The sequence below is a fragment of the Anabas testudineus genome, chromosome 18, assembly GCF_900324465.2.
Source record: "Anabas testudineus chromosome 18, fAnaTes1.2, whole genome shotgun sequence".
Taxonomy (NCBI): Eukaryota; Metazoa; Chordata; class Actinopteri; order Anabantiformes; family Anabantidae; genus Anabas; species Anabas testudineus.
Window position 1 is genome coordinate 16,420,231 of NC_046627.1, and position 12,651 is coordinate 16,432,881.

Genomic DNA, 12,651 nt, shown 5'->3' on the forward strand with positions numbered 1-12,651 from the left:
CATAATTCAGAAAAGCCAACCTTATTACCCTGTACCGGATCCAGTAGAAGTATGTGATTCCTCGTGATGAAGTGTTTTATGGCAAGTTTTTACTGAATACACTGGAAAGTCTTCATCTAAAACAACAGTCAAATAAATGTAGGCAAGTAGATGCCACATTACTCCCAGCATTATACCACAGCCTCACAGCTACCTCCAACACATGAAGGTAATATGCAGGGAGGCAATTACTGTGCTGCAGAGGTTTTATGGGTCACTTGATGGGCATGCAAATGATCGGAAGAGGCTGTTGGTGTCATGAAACTGGAGTACAGCTCCGTAATTTCAACTTCTGTCTGTAGTGTGGTTTAAATTAGTTCAGGAGCTTCTGTCTGTGTGACACTGTGTTGTTCTCTTTAGGTGGTCCATCACGCCTATGATGTACCCCGCCTCCTTCATCTTCAGCGTGCCCAGCACAGCCTACGTGGTGCTGACTTGCATCAACCTCTTCATTGGTATTAATGGCAGCGTGGCCACCTTTGTTATGGAGCTCTTTGATGATGATGTAAGAGGCCGTCACATACAAACACACACACACACATATATAAATATATATTCTTTCTACTGCGAAACGAGAGACTTCCCTACCAACAGATGTGGTTAAAAGTGCTGGTTTTGTACTACATAAAAAAATGTTTCTAATTTCATACACATTTCTTCTGAGTTTCATGTAACTTTATTTTAAATAATATAACTAATGAAAATTACATTCACAAAAATATTGGGACTCTTCAACTAAAATCTTAAGGCGGCCTTTTGAGGCAGTCACTGCAATCAAGCACTTTTTGTAGCTCTTAATAAGACACACTCAACATTGTCCCACTGTTTTGGATTATCACCCTATTGTAGGAGTTCTTTGACACTGGGCAGACTATATTTTTTTCCAGTGCGCCTTGATAATCATGATTTCATTGTGCCTTGCATAGATTGAATGCAGCCTGAAATGTATGGGATGATGCTCTTTTCTTTGAAAGCTTCTTTTTTTCCTTAGTGAACATAAAGCAGATGTGTATTACCACTCCCATGTTGTTTCATCTGTCACAAGATCATTCTTCAACAAAGGGGTTCAAAAAATGGCTTACAGTTAGGGTTAGGGCGGGTTGGGGTTAGGGTCAGATCTTTTCTGTATGTTTTCTGTCTTACTAAGTGGCATCTTCCTGGGTCAAAAAAGCGATGGTGTGGTGCAGCTGGATGCATAGTTTTGTTCAGACCACTGCAGAAGAGCTCACCTCCTGTCATAGCTTTTTTTGTTTTGTGAGAACTCATGTGAGAATACGTGACAAATTAGCTTTTAATTTTAACACTTTTCCAGAAGATAAGTAGAGGTGTGACTCTTTCTGTAAAATAGCAAGCACAGGCATTAAGCCTCCGATGGCTTCATAAAAATATGTTTGGAAGCTGTAGTACTGGATCATTAATTGATTTAAATCAGAGATAAATGCTCTGTGTTTTCGAAGCAAAGGTTTCCTTACATGTGGGTAAGTCTGTACCCACCTGGCATAACTTTTGATATTATTTCCTTTATCCTCCCAAGGATTTTTCAAAGGAGTTATTTTCCCTATTTTCTTTAATGTTTAATCGTTGGGTGAGAATTGGGTCTTCTGAGAACCTTCCTCATCCATCTTTCAGCAAGTGTTCATTTTAACTGCAAGCTGCTTCGTTCCTAAGGGAATCAAAAAGACAAAGACACCAGAAAAGAGCTAAATAAGAAATGCAGAGCTTAGTTTGTAGTGGAAGAGAGGAGGGGGACTGTTGACTGTCAGTCACTTGACTTTTGATTATAATTTATATCCCTTATTAAAAAAAAAGTCTTTTCTTGTCATGTACAGTTTTTTTAACAGCCAGGAGTCTCAATGGCGAGACCGCCGTTACTTACAGGTGGCAGTATTTGAGGAAATTATTTACTTTATGCCTTTGAATGTTTTTCTTTGAACTAAATATGTCTAATTTGATTTGTAGACTTCATTGTTATTTGCATGATTAGCATACATCACCCACGCTTGGATTTTTTTCATCTCATATTTTTAGTTTGGCGCTGATCAGTCATTCCTTGTCAACAGACACAACAGAGCTTCAGTCGCTGACAAGCTGCTTATACATCTGATGCTTCATCAGAATGTCTCCCACAGCTCTGAGCCGACACTACAGACGGAGCGTAATGTTTGTCTGAAAAATGTTGCCTCTGTCCCTCCTTCGACACGTCTGCCTCTGACTTGATGTTTCCTCTGGCGCCGCTCTGCGATGGCATGGGATGTTTCCTGTCTCCTAACGAGGCTGCCTCATTTGCATTGTGATTTCATTATCACCATCATTCATTATCAATTTGTATTTTCATCTGGCATGTCTCTCCTCAAACAAAGTCATCGTTGCCATTTTGTTGTCTCTGCATTCACTTTATTTATTGATACAGTGTTAGTGGAGCGTATTACTCATAAAGAGGGCGCCACTGGTGATAATTTAATGGACAGTATGTTGCCCACAGGCTGTGTAAAGGGATGGATTTACTACACACTTCTCTTGTCCAAGGCATTAGGGACTGAGATAGTGGTTCTCTGAGGCTTGACAGTGACAGGGGTCTATGATAATTCAGCTAATCTCACTTGATTTCACTGCCGATAAGACAACCTGATGCGTCAACATCAATCAACAAATGTTATTACTCTCCAGGTTTCCGTTTGTCCCTTGTTCAGAGCAGATATCTTTATGATGCAGACTCAGAAAACAGCTAACATAGATGGTGGCCCAGTTTGCCAGAAAGGGTAGATCCAGATCTCTCCTTCTCTGACTTCTACTGTCAAAGCTTTGTCTCACCATCTTTAGACTGCTCATCGGTGGCAATAGTATAACAATGTCAGTCAAAAGTGAAGCTCCATGCTGCAATTTGATCTCTGTTTTCGAACACAGGGTGAATCTAGATGCCTTTTGGGCATAGCACCAATTTCCAAGAGAGGACATAGAAAAAGTAACTGCAGTTTTACAGAGTCTGTGCCCCAGTTTTGTCTTGAGACCAATGGGAAATTTTCTTCCCCTCAGGACTGTCCAGCTCCCTGTGGATTGCATCAACCTCAGACTGCCTTGTATGCTTGAAGCAGTGTCTGAGTCAATACCTCCACCACGTGTCACTCAGAGATAACCACAGGCACACATAGATTGCCCAGGATTACCGTACAGGTGTGTCCGTTTGACCAGGTACTACCTACTTGATGTAGGCTAATGGGAGTAGACTGTCTGTCGTCCTGTGTTACTGGCAGGATGTTTTTTTTTTAAAGATATAAAAGACAGTAGATTTTTATAGTTTATTTATTGAAACAGAAGCAAGGACTTATACTGAATTAACTGGTTTAGATTATTCCTGCTTCTCCACAAGAACTACAGCAAGTCAAAAACATGAATATAATCTCCAGAAATATCTAACTAGACTGTAGACTGTGCTGTGGGAATAAGCATAAGTAGAGATATGGATCAGATAAGCGCCTCGCAGGCCACACCACCTTCAAAAGTATTTGAAAATTATTTATTAGCGTATACCATGAACATAAAGGGAACACGTGTCTAGCATTTCATCATCCCCGACTAAGAGCCTCTTAGATCTCCTTGATGAACTCGCAGTCATGTGCATTATTTCATCTTGATCTTGAATTAGACCTCTCTTTTAGACTGATGGCTTGAATAGGCCAAGTTATAGTGGTTGTTTATTTCTGTGACTTCATCAAATCCCAAGTTCCCAAATGTTATGGCCTCCTCATTTATGTAAAATAGGGTGGGCCAGTGAGTCTAGGTTTATGAACATCTAGGGGAAAAATACAGTATGTTTGCATTGTTTACAAAGAGAAACGTTTCGGTAACTTCCTATGCTACACTGAACTGAAGCTTGAACCGAAAACATGATCCTTATCTCCATATATATAAAAAAAAGCTACCTTAGTATAATCAAAAGGCTGATGCATATTGTATATAAACTAGATAAAAGGTAACCTAAAAAAATGTGCAAGAGGTACACTTAAGAGGAAAGTGTTTATTATTGGAATTGCTAATGTAAAATAATGTGTCTTGATCCACCTCTGCTCCCTCTCTCCACATAGTACAGGCTTTATAAGAACGATCTGTAATATTTCATGCTGAATGTTATGAATACTGATGCATTGATTGATGAAAGGGATATATTCAAATGATCCCCACTCCAACATTTAATGTAGATTCGAATGTATTCTAACACATGGACCATGATTGCCGCTCTTTGTACTCTTTAGTCTTCAAGCAAATGCGTAAAAGTAGACAAAAATGAGTGATGAATTATTTTTGAACACATTGCTGGACATCTGAAGGGTTGTTCTGACATTGTCCTGCCTTTTCATCACACTCTCATATCTGCCTGAGAGAAACTAGGCCAGTGACCACCTACTCATGCAAAAAAAAAAATGTACGGGCCCACTTTTGATCTTGAACATTACTGCGTTTTGTCATAAAGGAGAAAGATTGAATTAGATCGCTGTCATCTCTTTGGCCTGGATGTCCTCAAATGATATGTTGCTGCAATAACTGACATATTCAGAAAGACAAGATTATTAAACATTTAACACTGTCAATGTTTTCAAATAGTTTTGGATCAGACACTTACATTTCGGACTGTCCAAGAGAGGACTGAGGTAAAGGAGTTCATATACATGTTTCAACACTGTTGGAATTTGGAGTTCCCTTTAAATTAGCATCTTTGTCACCTTTCTAACTGAATTATTCTGTGAAAGAAGATGAAAATGAGGATTTCTATTTTGCTAAACTGCAACTGTGAATATGTTTTTAAAAGAACGCAATTGCAAAAATGACATTTTCTGCAAAAATGCAGATATTTGTGTTAGTATGTTGATAACAAACATCGTAGTTTAGCATAGCATAGCATAAAGACTGGTAACAGGAAACAGCTACAGCTGCTCTGAAACTTGTTAAAACTAACATGTAAGAAAATGTTTTGGCTGATTGTTCTGCAGATGTTACCTGTACAGAGGCAGCATAGCAGTTCCTACCTGTTTCTAGTCTTTAAACTAAGCTATCTTATTTAATTCTCCTTATGAAGGTGAATAAGCATGTCTCCTAAAAGGTTAATATCCTTAAGGTTGACGGACTCATAAGGCTGCAGCCACTCATCCTTATCTGCCAGTTAAAACGTACTCAGTGAAACTAATAAATCACAGATGAGCTCCACACATCCGTGGATGAATTCTGTGACATTAACGGGCGTCACAGCTTTAACAAAATGCTCTGCTGTCCCCTCCCCACCTACTCTTTGCTTGGGCTCGCCCAAAAAAACAGAAATGATAAATTTATAGTCTCTCTGCTACTATGCAAGAGCTTTGAAGACTGTGCTGCAATGAAGTACTATGCATAATGCATGAACTTGCTTTTGAACGCCATGCCGCACCAAATGTAGTAATATTTTGTCTTCCATCTCTCACCCGTTCCTCTCTCGCTGTCTTACTGTACCCCCTAGTCTATTTGAACCAGGTTGTTGCAGCCTTGTCTGCTGTGTCTCAGTTTAATTAATTATTGCTTTTGTGCATTTCTATGCCGCCATTGAGTTGTACCCCCAGGAAGCGGAACGGGAGAAGGTGCAGTTTTGTGGACAGGGATAAGTTGTTGCTGGGAAATGCTGTTTCAAGATATGACTAGCTTTTTATGTATTCCTTGTGAAACATGATGTTTTGGCTTTGTGTTTGTGTATTTGTCTTTTTGGTCTTGTGTACAGTGTCAGAAGAGAAACAGAGACAGACACACTTAAAGTGCCTGTAGCTGTTTTCACATTGTTATGCTCTTGTCAGCTGTGTTTCTTTGGTCTCTGGGTTTTTCCTTCTAGCCTTAGTTAAGATTTTAAGGATAAACATCTGCCTACCTGAGCACCACCTCATCAATTTGTGGTTACACATGCTGTCTATGTGCTACCTCACATATAATACAGTCTGTTTCCTAATGTTTAAGAAAGTTGATGAACTTAAATGCTACTCACTTCCTCAGCGTGCCATTTAGAGCCTTGCGACAAAACACAACAGCACTCAGCATGCAAATTGCGAGCAGCATGTTTGTTAATTATCCACACGTTTAACAGTCTTCCAAACTTCCTGCACCTCTGGCCCTGCTGATTCTAGCTGGTTAGTCAAGATATTGTTTTTTTTTCCAGTGGGAAAACATTCAAAGGCTTCACATGACACTAATTCTTATCTCGCTGTGCATGTTTGTGTGCATTTTCCTCAACAGAACGTCACCCGCATCAACAACATAGTGAAGCAGGTGCTGCTGATATTCCCTCATTTCTGTCTGGGCAGAGGGCTAATTGACATGGCCAAGAACCAGGCAATGGCAACCATCTTTAGCAGTTTGGGTAAGAAGGCACCACCAATTCCCATTTGTTTGTCTTTTTTTTAATGATTCATCTTGTTTTAGATTGGATTGCATTTCAATATTAGAATTTCCTCAAACAAAAGTAAAAACTATGGTGTGAGATAATTGCATGTACGCAATATAACACAAGCTGCAATGCTAAATGCTACTGTAAGAGTATTTACCATGCATGCTGAAGATAAGCATGTTAGGATAAACAAAAGAAGAATAGCTTAAGGGGGCTGGAATGTGAAATTTTACTAATATAAAAAACGCAAAGAAGAAAACACAGAAGGAAGGAAATACATACTAAATACACAAGTTTAGATATAGCAAAATCAATCTCAAAAATATTTTCTCTTCAGCAAATGTGTGGTTACAAATTTGATTGAGTTACTCACGCTGCTATTTTGAATTATTTTCTTCATTTTTTTATTTGCAGGAAGTATCATAATAGCTTCATGTAGATCACTTTCTTCTGCAAGTGGCCTGAAGTCTTAACAATTAGCGTGCTGAGGGCAGCCTTGGTCTGAAATTTCCTTTTGTTCAAAACATATTTGCAACATATGTCATGGCTTACAGGCTTTGTAATTTTCTTATGTGTGGGATTTGAAGCTCTACCACAACTTATAGGAAAAAAATCTGAGCTGAGCATTTACAGTTAGATCAATGTCAGTGGTTCTGCATTTATTCAGCCGTCAAAATGTGGCATGAATTGGAAGACCATTTATTCCTTTTGTTAACCATGTATCAGAGCCTCAAATAACACTTTAACAACATAATCTTAAAGTACTACATCCTATAATATTGGCCCTTTATACCACCAGTGAGAGAAATATTTGACCAGTGAGACAACTCTCAAACCTCCTCTAGAGGTCTGCCCTCTGCATGTATTCATCTTAGACAGGTAAAAGGGAAAAGAAGGGGACTGGTCCTCTTGATGGCCTCCAGGGTTGAGGAGGCCATCGAGAGGCAAAGAAGCACATGAAGGAGGAAGAGGAGTCTTATCTGTAGAGAGATGGAGCAGGAAATAATGGTTTGAGGAATCATTTGCAGTGGTGGCGGAGAGCAGGAAGAGAAAAGCAATCACAACTTAAAAGGGCTGGTGTGGAGAGGGGCTATTTACCAGAGAATGAGACTGAAAGCGTTTTCGTTTTTCTTGTCTCCTTACCCTCCCCCCCTGAGGCTGAAGGGTTGTAGAAGCTGAGCGGAGGAAATGTGAGAGCTGAGAATTTAAAATGATTAGAGGGGTGCTGTCACAGGTTTACTTACAGTATGTGTTCATTAGCCAAAAGAGGCTTCAACATGAAAAGTACAGGATGTCACACGACACTGGTGACAGCAGTTTTTTTTATTTTATTTTGTTTTTAAGGCTAAGTGGCATTTAAAACAGTTGACTTTCACCATTGAACATGTCTTAAAAACACTTTAAAGAGCTGACAAATTCCAGCTCTCCTTTAACTTTTGACAAATATATATTTGGCTGCCCTCGAAAGAAAACGCACATCTTGTAATTTCTTTGTGCTTTGACAATGTTTCTGCTAAATCAGCCTCTGAGCTTGTAGATAAGGGCGAGAAATTAACACGAAATGACACACGATAATTTCATTAACATGAAATTACTTGCCAACTCCTGAGTTTGTTTACACACATATTTTTTTTTATTCTATGTTCTTTCCTCTTATCCTTGTTCTTACTTTCTTTATTAGGTGAAGACCGATTCAAGGATCCACTCAGCTGGGACATGGTGGGAAAGAACCTTTGCGCCATGTCCATCCAGGGAGCCGTCATGTTCGTCGTCACAATCCTCATCCAGTATAAGTTCTTCTGCAAACCGAGGTCATTATAATAGTAATTTTAGAGTGAATTAACAAAACCGTTACATTACTCAAACTTACATGATGTTGTTTTCTGATGCAGTTTTTGTGCATGTTGTGTTTTATCATCCATTATTTGTTACAGACAAATAAACCAGTTCCCCCCTTATTCATTCCCCTATTTAAATCTGTAATGCACCATCTATTCATTTTATATAAAACATCTGTTGCATGGTGAATCTGTTTGGCAAATGCTGCCCCCCCCCCCCCCCCCCCCCCCGCCTCCTAAGTGTTTACTTACTCCAAAAGCCGAGTTGCCGTGGAAACTAATGCCTGTGGCTTCAACTATTTATGAAAATTGCAGAGATTGTTTCACTGAGTTTAAACTTTGACCATAATAATTTGTCATGTGAGTTCATGTTAATTTTAATGAAGGGTATTAACTGTGGTTAACTTCTCTCTGCCAGGCTTATTTCAGCAAAGCCATTATCCGCAGAGGAAGAGGATATCGATGTTGCTCGGGAACGTGAGCGAGTTTATAAAGGGAATGCCCAGAATGACCTTTTAAGGATCTCCGACCTCACTAAGGTATAATGCAGAGCATTTCCGAGCTTTTGCATAAATGTTGCTTTTGTGTATGAATCACTTTGCCCACTTCAGTCATTTTTATATGTATTTGGTCAGCGGTTGATCTCCTGCTTTATTCTTTTCATCCCCTTGGGGGATTACAATTGATTTTAATTGTTTATGGCAACAAGCCACAAGTCCATGATTCAGAGAGATTTTTTCCTCAGGCTGTGTGAATATTGCACGTCGGAATATTTACACTCAAGTGTGTGGGCAGAATTATTGGCAGTAGGTTGATTTAGCATTTTTACAGGCTAGTATACACAATACACCTACCTTCAATACCTATCTGTCATGTTATCTCTTTATTCTATCATATAACTCTTCAAACGACTTTTTTTCCTTCTACTTAGTCCAGTATTGATGACATGTAGAAAGTCACTGCAGGTGTTATTATGGGATTATGACACTTACTGTACTTTAGTTAAAGTTCGTTAATTTTATTCATTTTTCTGTCATTACACTACGTTGCACTTAGAAACCTCTTTAATTGCAGTAATCTACTACATTTGTGCATGTGCCTGCGGGTGAGAGGAGTTTACCTCTACGTGCACCTGTATTTTTCGGTTTGCTGGGCAAATGGGAAAGACGGGCCGCTCGCCTGCAGCTGTGAACATTTGCAAGTATCATAAGTGGGCATCAGATCCAACCAAGATCATATTTATAGGGAGTTGAAGGTCCTTGGTCCTATATAGCTCTGGCCCTCCCCTCTTTGCGGTAGGTGAAGTCACGCCTGCTGTGATGATGCGTGCCTCAACACTGCTGAGATTAACGCTTCATACATCGGCAGATGTTCCCTCCCTGCGGGTGGCATGGCAGCAGGAAGTGTCACTATAACAGCCTGGTTTGCAGCTCCAGCACTGACAGCTGGACGATCTAACAGCCTCTTGCTTCTTACCACGCTCCTTCACTCCTTTACTCCCTCGGTCCTTGCAGTCTCACCATACTTAATCTTTCACTCATTGCTCATGGACACAGACGTGTGCTCCCGAGGGTAATTACTGAACAAGCATTGAGTAAAACAGTTGGATGGGTAATGTTTTACAAACGGTCTCACAATGTGAGAAGGTGTGTTGGGCTGTTAGAATGTTTCTTTATTTAGCTAAAATTGAAGATCTGACTTTTTTAATCCTCCAATATTTTCCCGACTTGAGACACTGTAGCCCATCACAACACAAAAACAGAAGTTCAGTGACAGAAGGCATCGGGAGTCTTCCTGTATTGCCCTCATTGACTCCCACCACAGCTGCGCGCCATCCATTTCAGGTGCAGATAACAAATTGATCAATGAGCGCATTGCTTCGGTGGCCATGCGCCACAGGCTGGGTCCCGTCATAAATCTAAGCATGCCTCTGAAGCGATCGACAGGCCATCAATCATGTGTCAGATTCCTGCTCCTCCCCTTCCTTTTCCTGCTGCTGTAAACAGGGGCGCTTTGCTGTGTGCCCCACCTGCTAGCCTCCACTTAGCTGTTGCATTATTGTTGTCACTGTAATCGATGGAGACTGTAATGGAAGTGTGTCTGTCTGTGAGCGTTTTGCCAGGCCCAGTGCTTGGCAGTTTAACCTTGCAGTCACTCACTAAGTTGACAGAGAAACTTTTAAAGAAGCTTGTGACAGCTGTTTGAATTCAGCAGATGAATGTGTGACAGATAATAAATAACAAGTACGCTGATGTTTGTATTGTCGCAGGAAAGCTTCCTCTACCTATTAGAATATTAATATACAGTGTGTATGCAGTGTATTTATTAGAACTTATATTGGTTATTGAAATTGTATGGAATTCATTATATAAAATTACATTAAACTGGTGTGAGATTGGTTATTAGTATAATTTATGTTCTAACCATTTGTTGAATGGTTGTCTACTACCTTAAGTTTGCCATGCAGAGCTTAAAACGTGATTTTCCTGCCCATGTCTATGTTTAGAGATTAGACAAGTGCTGCCATCACGTTCTCTCAACTGTCTCATCAAATTAGACGTCGGCCTGCTTATTATGACAGCTGCTGTGGTACTCAAGTCAGAGAGGCATTATCCTTTAATTGTCTTCCTCCGTACATATACAGTATCTGCTGCTTTGATGTGGCTTTAGTACTGCAAACTATCATTAAAAAGTAGTAGGTGTAATCCAGGTTGATAAGTACTGACTGCAGCTGCCAGATGGCACTGAAAGAATGATGGATCTATGCTACTCCTGCTTTTATCTAATGCCTCTGATGTGCCGGCTCTGTAATAAATGCAATGTCATTGTTTGTCAAGCTTGAAGTGGCAGTTCTAAATTTACATTTACCTGGTAGCATTCTGAATACAGCTGGTACAGCTGACTTTTATTAATGCAGCTCTAGAGTTTCTATACAGGAAATGTATCCTTCATCCGGAGAAAACGTACGCTGTCACTATTCGGTTTTAATGAACGTTCACGGTTTCAGTCTCTGACACTCACATACAGGCACAAAAAAAAAAAAAAAAAAAAACACACAGCACTCGTACAGAAGTGTGTTTTCGGTTTTTAAAAAGTGAAAAACAGCCAACAGTAGTCACTCTTTCATGACTCCAAAGGGCACAGTGCTGTCCTTGATTCAGAATGCTAAATGTCCTAACTGTCGCGCTCAGCAACAACAACAAAGGCCTTGTCTTGTCTTTCTGTGCTAGAGCAAGACAACGCTGCCTTGAAACTACTTTGAAAACATATCAAACCCTTACATAGTGTTGTGTGTGGGGAAAAAACAAAAACTCATGCACTAAATACATCATTTTGTCGAATGTTCGCCAGCTATATTTTTTAAAATATATTTCAACACATCCTGTCTCATTGAAGTGGTGGTTTCTTTAGCTGCTCTTGTGAGATTTTCAGATGATGCAGTCTTGAATGCAAATGTGCATGGATGAGGCTGGTCAGCGGGGGAGCTGTGGATGCAGCATGGAAAGTTTTCAAGTGAGATGTTGGAAAAACATCAACCACTTTCTTACTTCCAGTGTTTCTACCGGATCATAGCAGGGTACCGACTCACAGACAGAATGTGAGTAACTCCTCTTTGTCTGGAGAGATGGGCTTCAGCAACTCAGGCCTCAAGTTAGCACGGTGGGAGTGCTATAGATGGGCCCTGCTTGTCCACTTAAAGGCCTGTCGGTCCAACACTTTGGTCAAGAGCGACATCAACTGGATTACCATGATATTTGATATAGACATTACCGGTAGTTGTCAGTAGTGTGATTCATCACAATGTTGGTGGCTCCCCAACTTTACATGTTCTGAAGTTGGCTAGGTTATACAGGTCAAACGTTTTCACCTCGCCTAACACCTCTGTATATGACATGAAGTCCCATCCCAACACTTTTATTTAATGCTGGTGTTGCATGCTAATCTAAATTGTTTTTAGCTATAAAATCCGCAGTAATACATTTGTGTAAATAATGGGTCCTTTGCAGCGTGAAAGGTGTTGCTTGAGGCGACAATCCCTGCAGAGATTTATCGAAATCGCAGATCCCTTTAGCTTCACAGAGAGAGTTCGCTTATTCCAGCTCATTTGCTTGGTGTTACAACTCACAACCTGATGGTGTGTTCACACATCAAGATACAAAGTAGTCGACCAGGCAGTACCTGCTCTCTCACCAAGCTGTAATTTTGGGGCATATGTTGTGTTGAGCTCTTAATTTACATGTCCTGCTCCAACCTTTTTTGTCCCAGAAACTTGCTTTATGTTACAATAGCATTTCAGTGTTGTTTACAGTTTGATAACTGTCCCTAACACTGTCACATCTTTATAGCATCTATCGTAAGCGTGCTGTTTCACCAAAG

At 40.1% G+C, this 12,651-nt stretch overlaps 1 protein-coding gene across 1 annotated transcript in view; it reads left to right on the forward strand.

The window, feature by feature from the left end:
• Positions 1-12,651, forward strand: part of LOC113157683 (phospholipid-transporting ATPase ABCA1-like) — a 135,803-nt gene that overhangs the window by 96,874 nt on the left and 26,278 nt on the right. The window contains 4 exon segments of the mRNA XM_026353281.1: positions 400-544; positions 6,286-6,409; positions 8,118-8,247; positions 8,693-8,813. Coding sequence (XP_026209066.1) covers positions 400-544; positions 6,286-6,409; positions 8,118-8,247; positions 8,693-8,813 — 520 coding nt within the window.